The 16,661-nt window shown below is 58.4% G+C and overlaps 1 protein-coding gene across 4 annotated transcripts; it reads left to right on the top strand.

Annotated features, from left to right (window-relative positions):
* Positions 1-2,406: 2,406 nt before the first annotated feature.
* On the top strand, positions 2,407-16,408 carry MSLN (mesothelin). Of its 4 annotated transcripts, none has more exons than XM_007980760.3 (17): positions 2,413-9,191; positions 10,738-10,831; positions 11,299-11,342; positions 11,662-11,753; positions 12,193-12,313; positions 12,821-12,900; positions 13,081-13,210; positions 13,284-13,477; positions 13,705-13,795; positions 13,868-13,967; positions 14,239-14,417; positions 14,514-14,669; positions 14,813-14,955; positions 15,030-15,157; positions 15,529-15,623; positions 15,928-16,114; positions 16,195-16,408. In XM_007980760.3, the coding sequence occupies exons 2-17, from the start codon at positions 10,747-10,749 to the stop codon at positions 16,278-16,280; spliced, it is 1,911 nt and encodes a 636-aa protein (XP_007978951.2). In that variant the 5' UTR covers positions 2,413-9,191; positions 10,738-10,746; the 3' UTR covers positions 16,281-16,408. The 4 variants fall into 4 exon arrangements, with proteins under 4 accessions (XP_007978979.2, XP_007978951.2, XP_007978969.2 ...); XM_007980778.3 differs by having other exon boundaries at positions 2,419-9,191; positions 11,704-11,753; XM_073014981.1 differs by lacking the exon at positions 2,413-9,191 and adding an exon at positions 9,656-10,613.
* Positions 16,409-16,661: the final 253 nt, after the last annotated feature.

The raw sequence follows: 16,661 nt of genomic DNA on the forward strand, positions 1-16,661 counted from the left end.
CGATTCGGCCATGTGAAAACCAAAGAGAAAAGGTGGTATTTTTTTTTTTTTTTTTAATATGCAGAACAAACAACACCAAAGTTATTTTATTCATTCAACGTGTGAAAAGGCCAACAATAGCCTGGGGTGGGTGGGGGGAGGGCGCGCTGGCAGCCACCATCCCTGGCATCCCTGGCACGGAGCAGCGTGGAGTGGGGCAGGTGTAGGGAGGGGGTGAAGTGAGCACGGAAGCCGAGGCACCTGTGAGCGCAGCCCCCAGAGCGCCCAACGAGGCGCAGAGGAGACCAGAAGGAGAACCACCCACGGGCTGTGAGATCGCGCAGGGGTGGGGGGAGCCAGGGCAGCCTCTTCTCTCCAGGCCTGTGGGTTCCAGCGTCCCTCTCACCACAGCCCTTCCTTCTGCTCATGCAGAGCTCCTTTTTCCAATTTGAATTTCAACGGATGTACAGAGGTCAAACCTCAAACCTCTCCTGGTGAACCAGCCGCCCCATCGCTCCTCTGAGCTACCGGCTTCTCCTTCAGCCCCTGCTTTTCTCCTTCGTTGGCCGGTTCTCTTGTTTTTGGACGTCCCTGCTGCTCGCTGTGCCGTGGACTGACTCAGGTGTTGGGAAGTGTCTTCTATGTGTTTGTTTGACAGTTGCCTCTTAGCTGCCAGTTTGTTCATTAAACAGGAATCCCCTTCTTTTGGATGAAGTCAGATTTACTAAAGCTTTGCAGTGGAGTTTGGTTCCAGGGCCTCAGGGATCTTGCTGTGTTCCCTTTATTCTTTGGTTTCTTCCTCATCTCCACTTTTTTTTTTTTTTTGAGTTGGAGTCTCCCTCTGTCACCCAGGCTGGAGTGAAGTGGCGCGATCTCGGCTCACTGCAACCTCCATCTCTTGGGTTCCAGTGGTTTCCAGCTAATTTTTGTATTTTTAGTAGAGACGGGGTTTTGCCATGTTGGCCAGGCTGGTCTCGAACTCCTGACCTCGTGATCCGTCCGCCTCGTCCTCCCGGAGTGCTGGGATTACAGATGTGAGCCACCGCGACCGGCCAGCAAAGTGTTTTCAGGGTTCATGCACATTGTAGCACGTGTCAGTATGTTACTCCTCTTTAGGGCTGAACGATATTTCACTGTGTGACTAAAAATAAAATCCTAAATCCCACACCCACTGAAAGGACCCCCATTTGGCCAAGGGGACCCCAAAGAAAACCTTAAAGCAGAGTTCCCCAGCGGGATGGAAGGGATTCGGGCAGCCTCCTTGTACCCCTCCCTTCTGGAGTTGAGGCTTAACGACCACCTGGCATTCATGTTAAAGCACAGATCGCAAGACTGACGAAGAGACTCTGTGGCAATGAGATACCAAATTGTGAAGGAGACCTAAGGCCCTGCTGGGCAGAGGTTAGGTTGCACCTGCTGCCTGCCCTCCTGCTACACGGGTCGCTGTGACCCAGTGGAGGGGCAGACTCTGACACACCATCCTTACAGGATCTTACACATTCCTTTCTGCTGACTCCAAGTTGTAGAGCCTGACTCCTTTAACCAATTACAAGTTAAAGACCCTCTGAATCCACCAGGAACACACTCCCCACCCCACTTGGAGATACCCCACCTTTAGCCGGGTGCGATGGCTAAAAAATTAATAGCAGTCAGGCCCAGTGGCTCACGCCTGTAATGCCAGCACTTTGAGAGGCCGAGGCAGGCAGATCACCTGAGGTCAGGAGTTCAAGACCAGCCTGGCCAACATGGTAAAACCCCTTCTCTACTAAAAATACCCAAATTAGCTGGGCCTGATGGTGGGTGCCTGTAATCCCAGCTACTCGGGAGGCTGAGGCAGGAGAATCACTTGAATCCAGGAGGCAGAGATTGCGGTGAGCCGAGATCGCGCCACTGCACTCCAGCCTCGGCAACAAGAGCGAAACTCCATCTCAAAACAAAAAAATTCGGCCGGGCATGGTGGCTCACACCTGTAATCCCAGCACTTTGGAGGGCCAAGGTGGGCGGATCATGAGGTCAGGAGATCGAGACCAGCCTGGCTAACACAGTGAAACCCCATCTCTACTAAAAATACAAAAAATTAGCCAGGCGTGGTGGCGGGCACCTGTAGTCTCAGCTACTCAGGAGGCTGAGGCAGGAGAACGGCATGAACCCGGGAGGCGGAGCTTGCAGTGAGCGGAGATCGCGCCACTGCCCTCCAGCCTGGGAGACAGAGACTCCGTCTCAAAAAAAAAAAAAAAAAAAGGCTGGGCGCGGTGGCTCAAGCCTGTAATCCCAGCACTTTGGGAGGCCGAGACGGGCGGATCACGAGGTCAGGAGATCGAGACCATCCTGGCTAACCCGGTGAAACCCCGTCTCTACTAAAAATACAAAAAACTAGCCGGGCAAGGTGGCGGGCGCCTGTAGTCCCAGCTACTCGGGAGGCTGAGGCAGGAGAATGGCGTAAACCCGGGAGGCGGAGCTTGCAGTGAGCTGAGATCCGGCCACTGCAGTCCAGCCCGGGCTACAGAGCAAGACTCCGTCTCAAAAAAAAAAAAAAAAAAAAAAAGAAAAAAAAATCCATCTTTTAGGGTTGAATTGATGTACACTGACTTATGTATTTTATGTCTTTGCCCATAACCGCTGCCTCCCTGGCATGTACAAAACCAAATTTCTAATCTGACGACTTCAGCATCACACACTTGAGGCTTCCTGGGCTTGTTTTTCCTGGGCTGCAGCTGCTCATATTGGCTCAGAAGAAACCTCTTGGAAATATTTCACAGAGGCCAGGCGCGGTGGCTCACAGCTGTCGTCCCAGCGCTTTGGGAGGCCGAGGCTGGGCGGATCACCTGAGGTCAGGAGTTCGAGACCAGCCTGACCAATATGGTGAAACCCTGTCTCTAGTAAAAACGCAAAATTAGCCGGGCATGGTGGCACACGCCTGCAATCCCAGCTACTCAGGAGGCTGAGGCAGGAGAATCGCTTGAGCCTGGAAGGCGGAGGTAGCAGTAAGCTGAGATGGTGCCACTGCACTCCAGCCTGGGTGACAGAGCAAGATCCCATCTCAAAAAAAATTTTTTTTCCATAGTCTGTTTTTTTCCATGAATAATTGGATGGATAGACCACGTTGTGTTTGTCCGTCCATCGGTTGATGGACACGGGCTGTTTCTGCCTTGGCCATTGTGAATACTGCTGCTGGGAGCATGGGTGTGTGAGGATGTGTTCAAGTTCCTGTTTTTTTATTCTTTTGTTTTTTATTCTTTTGTTTTGCTGGAATTGCTGGGTCATGTGGTCATTCTGTGTTTAACTTTTTGCAGAACCACCAAGCTGTTCTCCACAGAGGCCACACCCTCTGACCTGCCCACCAGCAGCACATGGGGGTTCCTGTCCCTCCACATCCTCATCAGGGCTTGTTAAGCTACGAATGTTTATTTTTTGAGACGGAGTCTTGCTCTGTCACTCAGGCTGGAGTGCAATGGCACGATCTCGGCTCACTGCAACCTCCGTCTCCCGGGTTCAAGCGATTCTCCTGACTCAGTGTCCCGAGTAGCTGGGATTACAGGCGCCCGCCACCACAGCCGGCTAATTTTTGTATTGTTAGTAGAGATGGGATTTTATCATGTTGGCCGGGCTAGTCTCAAACTCCTGACCTCAAGTGATCCACCTGCCTCGGCCTCCCAAAGTGCTGGGATTACAGGCGTGAGCCACTGTGCCTGGCCTAATTTTTGTATTTTTAATAGAGACAGGGTTTTGCCATGTTGTTCAGGCTGGTCTCAAACTCCTGACCTCAGGTGATCCACCCGCCTCTGTCTCCCAAAGTGCTGGGATTACAGGCATAGCCACTGGGCCTGACTGTTATTTATTTTTTAATCAGTTTTATTGTGTTAAACTTATGTACAATAAATGCATCCATTTAAAGTATATCATTCAAGGCTGGGTGTGCTGGCTCTCATCTATAATCCTAGCACTTTGTGAGGCCAAGATGGGTGTATCGTTTGAGCCTAGGAGTTCAAGACCAGCCTGGGCAACATAGCGAGACCCCATCTCTGCAAAAATGAGCCAGGTACAGTGGCATGCACCTGTCATCCCAGCTACTTGGGAGGTGGAGGTGGGAGGATCACCTGAGCCCAGGAGGTTGAAGCTACAGTGAGCCGTGATTGTGCCCCTGCACTCCAGCCTGGGCGACAGAGCAAGACCCTGCCTCCAAAGAAGAAAATAAAGCATATAATTCAAACAGTCCTGGGAGTTATACACACCCAGGAATCCGTCACCACAATCAAGACACAGAGCATCTTCCTCACCTTCCAGAGACTTCCTAGGGTCTCTCTGGTCCGTTCCTCTCTCCTGCTCCTGTTGAGTAGGAGTCCTTCATTCTGACGAAGTTGCCCAGCCCCAGGCAGCCATTGATCTGCTTCTTGTCAGAACAGATGAGCTTGCCTTTGACATTTTTATATAAGAGGAATCATACATCGTGTACTCTGAGTCTGCCTCTTTCATTGAGCATAATTTTGAAATTCATTCTTTTTTTTGTGTACGAAGCAGTATTTCCCTTTTTATCATTGGGCAGTACACCACAGTGTTAATATGCCATATTTCGTTTTTTCATCTATTGACAGAAGTGTGTGTATATATATATATATATTTTTTTTTTTTAAAACATTTTTGGCTATCGTGAATGGAGCTGCTATGGATATTCATGCATAAGTCTTACTGTGAACACGTTTTCATTTCTCCCGGGACATTCCTTAGGATTGGAATAGCTAAGTGGCAGGGTTAGGTATAAGTTTAACTTCTCAAGAAAGTGCCAAAGAAAACTGCCTGTATCGATTTGCACTCCCACCAGCAGCCTCTGAGAGTTCCGGTTGCTCCACTTCCTTGCCAACACTTGTCATTGTCAGTCCTTTTAAATTTAGCCATTTTGGTGGGTGTGTAACGCACGGTGTCGCACTGTGGATTTCTCACCGTGGTTGGAATTTGCATTTCCTTAATGAGTCATGTCTAGTGGGTGTGTAGTGAGCGATATCTCCTTGTGGATTTCATTTGCCTTTAATGAGTAATGACAACGATGAGCCCCTTTTCACATTCAGATTGATCGTGTGTTGTGTATTTTTTGAGACAGGGTTTTCACCCAGGGCGTGGTCATAGCTCACTGCAGCCTCAAACTGGCCTCTAGCTATCCTCCCACCTCAGCCTCCCAAGTAGATGGGACTACAGGCCTGCACCACCATGCCTGGCTAGTTTTTAAATGTTTGGCAGAGATGGGGTCCCATGATGTCATCCAGGTTGGCGTGCAGTGGCGTGGTCATAGCTTACAGCAGCCTCAAACTCCTGGCTCAAGTGATCCTGCCACCTCAGCCTCCTAAAGTGCTGGGACTAAGTTACCACCAGCATAAGTCACCACCACACCTGGCTTTTGTATCTTTTTGTGTGCGTGTGAAGTGTCTGTTTAAATCTTTTGCCCGTTTTAAAATAACAGCTTTACTGAGAGAGAATCCACACCATACAGCTCACCCCTTTACCCATTTGAAGTACCATTCAGGCCTAGCGTGGTGACTTCGGCCTGTCATCCCAGCACTGGGAGACCAAGGTGGATGGATCATCTGAGGTCAGGAGTTCAAGACCAGTCTGACCAACATGATGAAACACCGTCTCTACTAAAAATACAAAAATGAGCCGGGCGTGGTGGCAGTCGCCTGTAATCCCAGCTATTCGGGTGGCTGAGGCAGGAGAATCGCTTGAACCCAGGAGGTGGAGGTCGCAGTGAACCGAGATCACGTCACTGCACTCCAGCCTGGGCAACAGAGCGAGACTCATCTCAAAAAAGAAAAGAGGCCAGGCGCGGTGGCTCACGCCTGTAATCCCAGTACTTTGGGAGGCCGAGGCGGGCCGATCACAAGGTCAGGAGATCGAGACCATCCTGGCTAACATGGTGAAACCCTGTCTCAACGAAAAATACAAAAAACTAGCTGGGCGTGGTGGTGGGTGCCTGTAGTCCCAGCTACTCTGGAGGCTGAGGCAGGAGAATGGCGTGAACCCGGGAGGCGGAGCTTGCAGTGAGCCAAGATGGCGCCACTGCATTCCAGTCTGGGAGACCAGCGAGACTCTGTCTCAAAAAAAAAAGGACAGAAACGCCATACACCTCGGCAGTCAGTCCCCCTTCCTGGTCTCCCTCCCCCAGGTCCTACGAAACCACTCGTGTACTTTCTGTCTCTCTAAATTGACCCGCTTTGGACGTTTCGTCTAAAGGGACTCGAACAACGTGTCGTCCTGGCATCTGGTTTCTTTCACTTCGTGTGATGTTTCCAGGCCCAGCCACGTTGCAGCGCGTATGGCCTGTGTTTTACGGGACTGTCTGTCTTATCGTTGAACCGCAAATGTTCCTTGTAAATTCTGGGTATATGTCCTGCACATATTTCTCTTATTCTGTGGCTTGGCTCTTTGTTTTCTTAATGGCATCATTCAAAGAGCAGAAGCGTCAGTCCTGGTTTCCGCCTTCTGTCTTCCATCTAACAGGTCTCTGCCTATTCCAGGCCCACAGACACTTTCTCTTGAATTTCCTTCCAGGCCCACAGACACTTTCTCTTGAATTTCCTTCCAAAGGTTTTATAGTTGAAGCTTTTATACGCAGGTCTATGGTTTGCTTTGAGTAAATTTTGCGTATAATATGAGGTGCAGGAATCTATGTTCTTTCAATCACATAGATATGGCCCAGTGCGGTGGCTCACGTCTGTAATGCCAGCACTTTGGGAGGCCGAGGCAGGTGGATCACGAGGTCAGGAGATCGAGACCATCCTGGCTAACATGGTGAAATCCCGTCTCTACTAAAAATACAGACCAAAAACATTAGCCGGGTGTAGTGGCGGCGCCTGTGGTCCCAGCTACTCGGGAGGCTGAGGCAGGAGAATGGCGTGAACCCGGTAGGCGGAGGTTGCAGTGAGCCAAGATCGCGCCACTGCACTCCAGCCAGGGGGACACAGCAAGAGACTCCATCTCAAAAAAAAAAAAAAAAATCACATAGATATTCCCATTTTTTCCTCTTTCTTTTTTTTTCCACTAGAGATAGGGTTTCATCATGTTGGCCAGGATGGTCTTGATCTCTTGACTTTATGATCCGCCTCAGTCTCCCAAAGTGCTGGGATTACAGGCGTAAGCCACCATGCCCAGCCTTTTTTTTTGAGACGGAGTCTCACTCTGTCACCTAGGCTGGAGTGCAGTGGCACGATCTCAATTCACTGCAACCCCCACCTCCGGGGTTCAAGTGATTCTCCTGCCTCAGCCTTCCGAGTAGCTGGGATTACAGGCATGCGCCACCATTCCCAATTAATTTTCATATTTTTAGTAGAGATGGGGTTTTTCCATGTTGGTCAGGCTGGTCTCAAACTCCTGACGTCAGGTGATGCGCCCATCTCGGCCTCCCAAAGTGCTGGGATTACAGGCATGAGCCACCACACACAGCCTTGTTTAAAAATTCTTTATAGAGATGAGGTGTCACTACGTTGCCCAGGTTGGTCTTGAACTTCTGGCCTCAACTGACCCTCCCACGTCGGCCTCCCACGGTGCTGGTTGAAGGGTGAGCCCAGGGTGGCCACAGCACATTTTCATCATTGTCTGCAGCTTGCAGTCTGCTGGTTCAGGGCTCAGCCGGGCACGTGGGCCCCTCCTTGGCTCCTCCAGCTCAGGCCTCCCCTCGAGCTCTGGGCCCTGGGTATTCTGGGCTCCTTCCTTGGTTTCCTTTGGCCTTTGGCCAGGAAAGTGGTGGGTGTCCGAGGGAGCCTGGGCCACTTCACAGCACCGCAGCCGACCTGCGGCTCCTTCAGGGCAAAGCTGCATGGACACAAAGAGAACGCCCCTCCGAGCTGGCCTCTCCCTTTACCTGTCAGTTCCCTCCCAAGCCGGCTGCCTTCTGTCCCCTCCCCAGAGCCTTGGGTAACTGGTTTGCTACAGTGTGTCTGGAATTTTTCAGTTCTCTGTGGAAGGGAGTTTTTTAAAGGTCCTTAATCCCCTCTTGACATTTGTAAGTTGACGCTTACACCCGGTAGCCTTGCTGAATTCTGTGTGCGCGAAGGTCAGGTTCCACCGCGAGTCACAATAGAAAACCCACTCCGTGAAAAAAGACCCGAGAGGACCGCTGCCCACACCTCCGTTCAGCAAACAAACCTTTGCAGGTGTTCATAGCAGAGGCAGATTCCACGCTGGGAATAAGAGCTCACGACATTCTGGGAGGGGTTTCAGGGGCAGGGAGGGGGCCTCTGTGGCCCCAGGTCAGGAGCAGCTCTTCCCTCAGCAGCCAGCAGCCAGTGCAGACTTGTGGTGAAGACAGCTCCCACTTTGCCAGGCCAGCAAGCACCGGGGGCAGCTCCGATCCAGGCGACCCCGCGGGAAGGGGTGTGCGTGTGCCTGGAGCTGGCCCCCGTCCTGCCTCCCTGACCCGTGCGCTCGTGCTCCCACAGACCTGAGACAGATGGCTCATAGCCTTGCGAGGCCCACACCGAACTGGGGTCAGGCTTGTGGCTCCCGGGAGTCCTGTGTGGGCTTTGTGGCCGCCATCCAGAGCCTGCTGACCTGCAACTGGGGGAGCGGGCACACTGATCCCTGGGTTTCACCACCCGAGAATCAGAGAGTGGGATCCCGTGAAACCTGAGCCCGGGCTCCCACCCACGCCCACCGAGGGCAGCTTTGCCTTCCTGGGCACCCCTCCTCCCCCAGGTGGCTGGGCCTGGCCCGCTGCCCGTCCAAGGCTCCTGCTCGGGGTCTCCACCCACACATTCCTGCGGCGTGAGGCTCCACCGCTCCCTCCTGCCCCGGGCAAAGCCATCATTTGTTCCCTTTGACAGCCCGGGAGGCTGCCAGGCTCTCCACCCCCACTTCCCAGTTGAGGAAACGGAGGCAGAGGCCTAGGTGTGGCCAATCACCCTGCATGTCAGAGTTACCCTGGGCAGGACCCACTGAGACCTGGGAGGGGCCACTTGGGACCTGGAGGGCTGGGGGCTGCCTGGGCGTTAGGGGTAAAGCTGCCTACCCAGAAGGCCTCGGAGGCCTGGGGCTGGGCTCCTCCTTTCACATCACCCTTTGGAGGACCACGTGTGGGCATTGGTCTGAGACCTGAAAGGGGCCGTCCTGTTCCCCGTGGGCGCTGCCAGCGCCACGCACTCCTCTTTCTGCCTGGCCACTCCCGTCTGCTGTGGACGCACCGGAGAGCTGCCGGCGGACCCACGGTGCCTCCCTCCCTGGGATCTGTAAGTAACAACCTCTGTGCTCTTTCTGTTGTGGTGTGGATGGAATGTGCACCTTCCATCTGGAGAACTGGGGCCGCTCCAGGCTGGGCTTCCAGCACCTGAGCGATGGTCAGGCTTCAGCAGGACACAGATTTCACCCCACAGGGCACACGCAGACCCATTTGTTGGGAAGCGGCAGTCCTAAGGGAGCGCAGGTGCCTCCATGTCCCCAGCCCAGCCCTCCTGCAGGTGTAAAGGATGCAGATTCCAGGGCCCGCCGTGGCCTGCAGAGGCCCCTCAGAGAAGGAAGGGCCGGGCTCCCGGGGAGCCCTAACCCCAGGTGCTGAGGTCCTTGGGTCACATGGAACTGAGGTGGGGACTGCCCAGGTCTGCTGTGATCCCATGGCCACATTTCCCGCCTGCCTTCACGCACCCCAAGGGCTGGGGGGGTCCCACCCACCACCCACCACCCACCACCCACTTTCTGGCTGGGGAGGTCTTTTTTCTTCCACTTTCTCAAGGTGTTCAGAGCCTCAGGGGCCTCCCCACTTCCTCTGGGGCCTGGGGGGAGTAGAATCCGTCACCAGGAGGCTCTGTGGCTCCCGAGGCCTTCCCCAGTGGCCGGGCTGATTAGGCAGGCTCTGCCTGTGGACAGGGGCAGCTGAGCATGAGTGTGTTACCCCCACTGCTGAGCTGTGGGTGGACCCACCAGGCCTGGGTCAAGGTTTTCAGGGGGCAGCTCTATTTTACCCAGCCATGGTGGCCTCCCTGAAAGGGGTGAGTGTAGGAGCTGGTTCCCTCTCCTGCGGGCCCCACCCCTACTCCAGGAGGACAATTCTTGTTCAGGGAGGGTCTCCCACTCACTTCCCCACCCCACACTGGCCCACAGGCCTCCGGGCCCCACCCTAGCGAGTACAAGGGGATCCCCAGGCTGCTCACTGGCCCAGCCCTGCCCACCTGGGCTGCACCTGAAAGTGGGCTCAGAGAGGCCGTGTGGCCCCAAGACGCTGGTGGGTAGGAAGAGGTGGTGGCCTTGTGCCCCCAGCGCCCCTCCTGCCCCAAGGGCGTTGTCTACCTGGCAGGGCCTGGGGTATTCACAAAGCCCAGGCACCTGCAGCTGAAGGCAGGGGAGGGGGGAGGGAGCCACATCCAGGCGAGGGGGCCGCTGGATACAACCCCATCCAGACCTGCTCGTCCTCCTTTGCGAGAGTGGAGAGACTCAGGCCAGCCTGAGTGGGCGGCGGCCCCAGCTGCTTGATCTAAGCTCTGCTTACACTGCCCTGCCCTTCCGGGAGAGGGTCAAGCGCCAACTGATGCCTGGGCTGTCTGGGCTGGGGACCGGGATCTCAGACCCAGCCCCTGCCCTGGACACGAGGAGTCAGTCGGGGGGACAGAGGGCTCGGTGACTGGAGGGCAAGGCCACGGCGCGGATGCAAGCTGCAGGTGCCACAGAAGTTTGCCCTGGGAGCCCAGGAGAGGCCCATGGGGCCCCAGGCTGGCCCGGGACAGAGGCATGGGGTGGGAGTGGGGGGCAGGGGATCCCATCCTGAGTCGCTGCCCTCTACAGAGACAGACCATGGCCTTGCCAACGGCTCGACCCCGGTTGGGGTCCTGTGGGACCTCCGCCCTTGGCAGCTTCCTGTTCCTGCTCTTCAGCCTCGGTGGGTACTAGGTGGGGCTGCTGGCGAGGCGGGGACGGCCCAGGGGCCTTGGGGGCCGGGCTCTCAGCAAGGCTTTGCCTGTCCCTACCTTCTTTCTGGAGTGCCTGTGGTGTTCACGTCCCAGCAGCAGTCTCTGCCCCCAGAGGTGACTGGAGCTGGAGACCCAGCCAGGGAGCGATGGGGCTCAGGACACAGTGGGGATGTGTGTGGGATGGGTGTCTGACCAGCCAAGCAGCCGGGTCCCAGGGGAGGATGTGGAAGGCCAGGCTCCCCGTGGAGTGCAGACCCCTGTGCCTGGGGGACTGTGATGTCATGGGGTACACGGGCCTGAGCAACTGGCTTCTGCCACTTTGGGGCGTGCACAGGGCTGGCTCTGGGGGTGGTCGGGCTCTGCCTCCTTCCTCCCCTGGGTCAGGGCACACCCTGGAGGCCCGGGCCCCCCCAAGCCGTCCCCTCTGCCCCTTTAGGATGGGTGCAGCCCTCGAGGGCCCTGGATGGAGAGACAAGGCAGGTAAGGTCCCCTCTGGGGAAACCGGGGAGGGTCTTCAGGTCCCGGGTGGGGCTGCCATGCCATGTTCTCTGTGTCACGTATCCATGGTGCCTGCCAGTTTCCAAGGTCCCTGCCTGCAAAGGGGTACCTGGACCTGCATGTGACTGGCGTGGGAGCAGGTCCGGGGAGTAGCAGAGCCGAAATTGCAGCTGGGTCTGGGAAGTAGCTGGATGAGAAGTAGCCAAGCCCATGGGTCTGAGACACAGCCGGGCCTGGGAAGTAGCTGAACTCGGGGAGTACCTGGGCCCAGGGTTAGTGGGACCCGGGACTCCTGCTCCAGGGAGCTGGTCTGAGCCATGTTGAGCAGGCCCTGTGCCCCCAGGAAGCTGCGCCCCTTGATGGAGTCCTGACCAATGCACCTGACATTGCCAGGTGGGTCTGGGGTCTTCACAGCCCTCAAGGGTGAGGCTCGCGGGGCCCCGTCCCCCGCATCCCTTCCCCCTGCACCCCCTCCCCCTGCGTCCCCTCCCCCAGCATCCCCTCCCCCATGCCCCCTCCCCCTGCACCCCCTCCCCCCGCGTCCCCTCCCCCCGCGTCCCCTCCCCCCGTGTCCTCTCCCCCCGGAGTCCTCTCCTGCTTCCTCCTCTGCTCCACTGCAGATCTGACTGGGCTCAGGGCTGCGAAAGGGACTGACACCCCCCCAGGTGGTGGCGACTCCTGGTCCTTGAGGGTGTCACCTGGCCTTGGTTGGGGGGTCTGCAGGGAACACCAGGGTCCTTCGGGGAGAGGTGGGGCTGCGGGGTTGGGGAGCACTGCGTGGGCACTGTGGGGGAGGGGCGATCGTGGGTGCCCAGCCCGACCCCTCCTGCAGCCTCTCCCCACGCCAACTCCTTGACTTCACGTGTGCGGAGGTGTCTGGCCTGAGCACAGAGCTTGTCCAGGAGCTGGCTGTGGCCTTGGGACAGAAGAATGTCAAGCTTTCAGCAGAGCAGGTCAGTCTCAGTTGGGCTGGGGCAGGTGGGCACGGCTGGGGCCGAGGAATTTACAGGCAGCTCTGCAGTGCCCACCTCACCACCACCGTGTCCTCTGCCCCCGCTGCCATCTCTCCCCAGCTAGTTCTTCCCAGAGTTCCTCTGGCCACCCAAGCTGACCACTAGGGTGCCCGTCCACATCAGGGGCCAGCTCCCCAGGAGCAAGTCTGAGATGATCCTGTGTGCTGGGCCCCCTCCTGGAGCCCCGTGGGCAGCCCTCCAGGCTCTGCCCCGAGGGGGAATCTCTTGCGGGGAGTGGGTGAGACCTGGGGAAAGGGAGCCAGCGGCAGCCAGGCACAGGAGCCCACATCCCCTGGGGCAGTGCTGCAGGCAGCTGGAGATCCACTCCCACAGATTCCCGTGGCCAGGGCAGGGGTGTGTTGTGGTGGGTGGACCAGCCAGGCAACCCTGGCCCACCACGTGGGTGGCCGCCCGAAACACTCTGTGCTGGACGCCCTGCCCCTGCAGCTGCGCTGTCTGGCTCACCGGCTCTCTGAGCCCCCCGAGGACCTGGACGCCCTCCCACTGGACCTGCTGCTATTCCTCAAGTAGGCTCCATCCCCTGGCCCCCACCCTCCGGCTTCTGCCCTCAGCCCTCAGCCCCCAGCCCCCTTCCCCCTGCCTCGGACCCCAGGCCACAGCAGAGACATGGAGGCCAGCCTAGCCGCCTCTTTGGGTGGGGAATGGTGTGATCAATGTGGCCTGTCCCCAGCACCCTCTCTCCACAGCCCAGACGCGTTCTCGGGGCCCCAGGCCTGCACCCACTTCTTCTCCCGCGTCACGAAGGCCAACGTGGACCTGCTCCCACGGGGGGCTCCTGAGAGACAGCGGCTGCTGCCTGCGGCTCTGGCCTGCTGGGTAGGAGCTGGGGCCAGTGTGGGGTGGAGAGGGCTCGGCAGTTCCAAAGGCGCTGAGGCTGGCATCTGTGCAGGGTGTGCAGGGGTCTCTGCTGAGCGAGGCTGATGTACAGGCTCTGGGAGGCCTGGCTTGCGACCTGCCTGGGCGCTTTGTGGCCGAGTCGGCAGAAGTGGTGCTACCCCGACTGGTGCGCTGCCTGGGACCCCTGGACCAGGACCAGCAGGAAGCAGCCAGGGCAGCTCTGCAGAGAGGAGGACCCCCCTACGGGTAAGAGAAGGTGTCTGGAACCTCGAAGGCTTGCCTGGCGTTGTGGTGTGATCAGCCCGTGAGGACACCCACGGCCATGCCTCAAGGCCCAGGGTCGGTCACCCCCGCCACAACCCCTGTCAATGCCCCCAGCCAGGGGGTATGGCCTAGCCTGGCCATCTCCTCCCTCTCTTCCTTGTCTGGGGCTGCATTTGGGGGTCCCTGAGCTGTGACTCGTGTCTGCACAGCCCCCCATCAACGTGGTCTGTCTCCACCCTGGACGCTCTGCAGAGCCTGTTGCCTGTGCTGGGCCAGCCCATCATCCACAGCATCCCGCAGGTGAGACCCCGACCCCCAGCCCGTGGGGAGCCTGGCCACCCGAGGCTCAGCCTGGGCCCTGCTCGTCCTCAGGACATCCTGGCCGCATGGCGGCAACGCTCCTCTCGGGACCCATCCTGGCGGCAGCCTGAACAGACCGTCCTCCGGCCGAGATTCCGGCGGGACGTGGAGAGTGAGTGCCGTGCCCTGTGCAGTCTGGCATCAGGCTGGGCAGCACCCTTGGGGGTGGGCATCTGCAGTTTAGGGTCTCACCTACCCCTCCCTGGCTCTGCAGCACGTCCCATTATAACCACAGAGAGTGGACAGAATCCCCGTTTGCCAGTGGGTAAACTGAGGCACGGGGAGGGTCACAAATTGCCCAAGGTCTCATCTCACGGCAGGTGTGGGAGGAAGAAGGGGTCAAACGAACTCTGGCCCCTGACCCCGACCCCTGTGCCCTGCAGGGACAACCTGTCCCCCAGAGAAGGAGGTCCGTGAGATAGACGAGAGCCTCATCTTCTACAAGAAGTGGGAGCTGGAAGCCTGCGTGGATGCAGCCCTGCTGGCCGCCCAGATGGACCGCGTGAACGCCATCCCCTTCACCTACGAGCAGCTCGACGTCCTAAAGCATAAACTGGATGAGGTAGTTCATGACTCAGGTTCCCGCCGGCCCGCTGCGTCCAAGCCATCCCCAGACCCCTGGGAGTGACACGGGCCCTTCTGGCCTCTCGGCCTGCAGCTCTACCCACAAGGCTACCCCGAGTCTGTGGTCCGGCACCTGGGCCACCTCTTCCTCAAGATGAGCCCTGAGGACATCCTCAAATGGAACGTGACGTCCCTGGAGACCCTGAAGGCTCTGCTCAAAGTCAGCAAGGGGCATGAAATGAGTGCTCAGGTGACCGTCTGGCTCCAGGGGGAGGGGGGATGCGGCATGAGATTGGGTGGGGCCTGGGGTCGGGGGCACAGCCTGAGGTTGTGCTGGTGGTGGAGGGATACGTCTCTGCCCGCCACAAGGCTCCTTAGTGGCCCCTCCCGCAGGTGGCCACCCTGATTGACCGCGTTGTGATGGGAAGGGGCCAGCTAGACAAAGACACCGTAGACACGCTGACTGCCTTCTGCCCCGGGTGCCTGTGCTCCCTCAGCCCCGAGCGGCTGAGCTCCATGCCCCCCAGCATCATCGGGTGAGTCCCCAGAGCTCTGCCCAGCAAGGTCGGTCTGTGTGCTGGCACTCACTGTCCACCCACCCTGTCCCCAGGGCGGTCAGGCCCCAGGACCTGGACACGTGTGGCCCGAGGCAGCTGGATGTCCTCTATCCCAAGGCCCGCCTTGCTTTCCAGAACATGAGCGGGTCCGAATACTTCGTGAAGATCCGGTCCTTCCTGGGTGAGCCAGGGAGTTCCTGGACAGGGTGGGCACCACAACGGGGGGGCCACAGACTCCACTCAGGGGGTGCCAGGCCTTTGCCTTCCTGGGCCGCCTACTGCCAGGGTAACTGGGTGGTCACCGGCCCTCTGCCCCCAGGATGTGTGTGGCCTTAGAGCTTGTGGGTTCTGACCCCAGCTTGGGGCGCCAGCCACTTCCGGAGTCTCCCACGCCCGGGGGTCAGGCGGCCAGGCAAACCCAGGCCCTGGAACCCCTAAGGAAACAGGGAAGCCCTGTAATCCTGTCACACAACTGGGCTTCCTGCAGCCCGTGGTCAAGGGCCTGGGGGTGTGAGATGAGGCCTCAGCTTGGGTGCCTCTCCCTGAGGGCAGGTGGGGCCCCCACGGAGGATTTGAAGGCTCTCAGTCAGCAGAATGTGAGCATGGACTTGGCCACGTTCATGAAGCTGCGGAGGGAAGCAGTGCTGGTACGGTGAGCGGGAGGAGGGGCGAGTGGAGGAGGGGACAACCGTGGGCGGGAGGGTGTGTAAGGCGGGCCTGCAGAGGGGTGGGGGCGCAGGGCCTTAGGAAGGGCAGGGTCCTCGACTGTGGTGGGGCCTAGGGAAGGGCAGCCATTGAACTGGGGTCAGCCAGCCGGAGACCTTCAAAGTCTGAAGAAGCTGCGGCGGGCATCTGTGGGTGGGGCAGTTTGGACACAGGAGAGCCTGGCAACCCTCTGGGGGCGCTGGGGGAAGGGGACCCTCCTTGATGGCTGCCCCGGGGATCTGGCAGCCGTTGACTGTGGCTGAGGTGCAGAAACTTCTGGGACCCCACGTGGAGGGCCTGAAGGTGGAGGAGCAGCACAGCCCCGTGCGGGACTGGATCCTACAGCAGCGGCAGGACGACCTGGACACACTGGGGCTGGGGCTACAGGGCGGCATCCCCAACGGTTACCTGATCCTAGACCTCAGTGTGCGAGGTGGGCGGGGTGGCGGCCAGGGCTGGGGGCAGGGCTGGGGACGTGGAGGTGGGCGCTCTGAGTCACCCCTCTCTCTGTAGAGGCCCTCTCTGGGACGCCCTGCCTCCTAGGACCTGGACCTGTACTCACCGTCCTGGCTTTGCTCCTGGCCTCCACCCTGGCCTGAGGACCCTACTCCCTTGCTGGCCCCAGCCCTGCTGGGATCCCCGTCTGGCCAGGAGCAGGCGTGGGTGGTCCCTGTTCCACCCCAGGAGAACTTGCGCTCAGTAAACGGGAACATGCCCCCTGCAGACACGCCTTGTGACTTCCGAGCACTCTGTGACCCCACCAGCATGGCTCCTCTCCCTCTGGTCTTGGGCCCTCAGGCCAGGTGGGGTCCCTTGGAGGCCCTTCCTGACCCTGCTGCCACTGTGCTGAGGGCCAGGCCAGCACTCAGGGTGGTCCCAGTAGACAGTGGTGGGAGTCCCGTGCCCCCATCCCCACAGGCTGGGCCCTGGCTAGGACATTCCCGGGCCCCCCTCCCCACAGGCTGGGCCCTGGCTAGGAC

The sequence above is a fragment of the Chlorocebus sabaeus genome, chromosome 5, assembly GCF_047675955.1.
Source record: "Chlorocebus sabaeus isolate Y175 chromosome 5, mChlSab1.0.hap1, whole genome shotgun sequence".
Taxonomy (NCBI): Eukaryota; Metazoa; Chordata; class Mammalia; order Primates; family Cercopithecidae; genus Chlorocebus; species Chlorocebus sabaeus.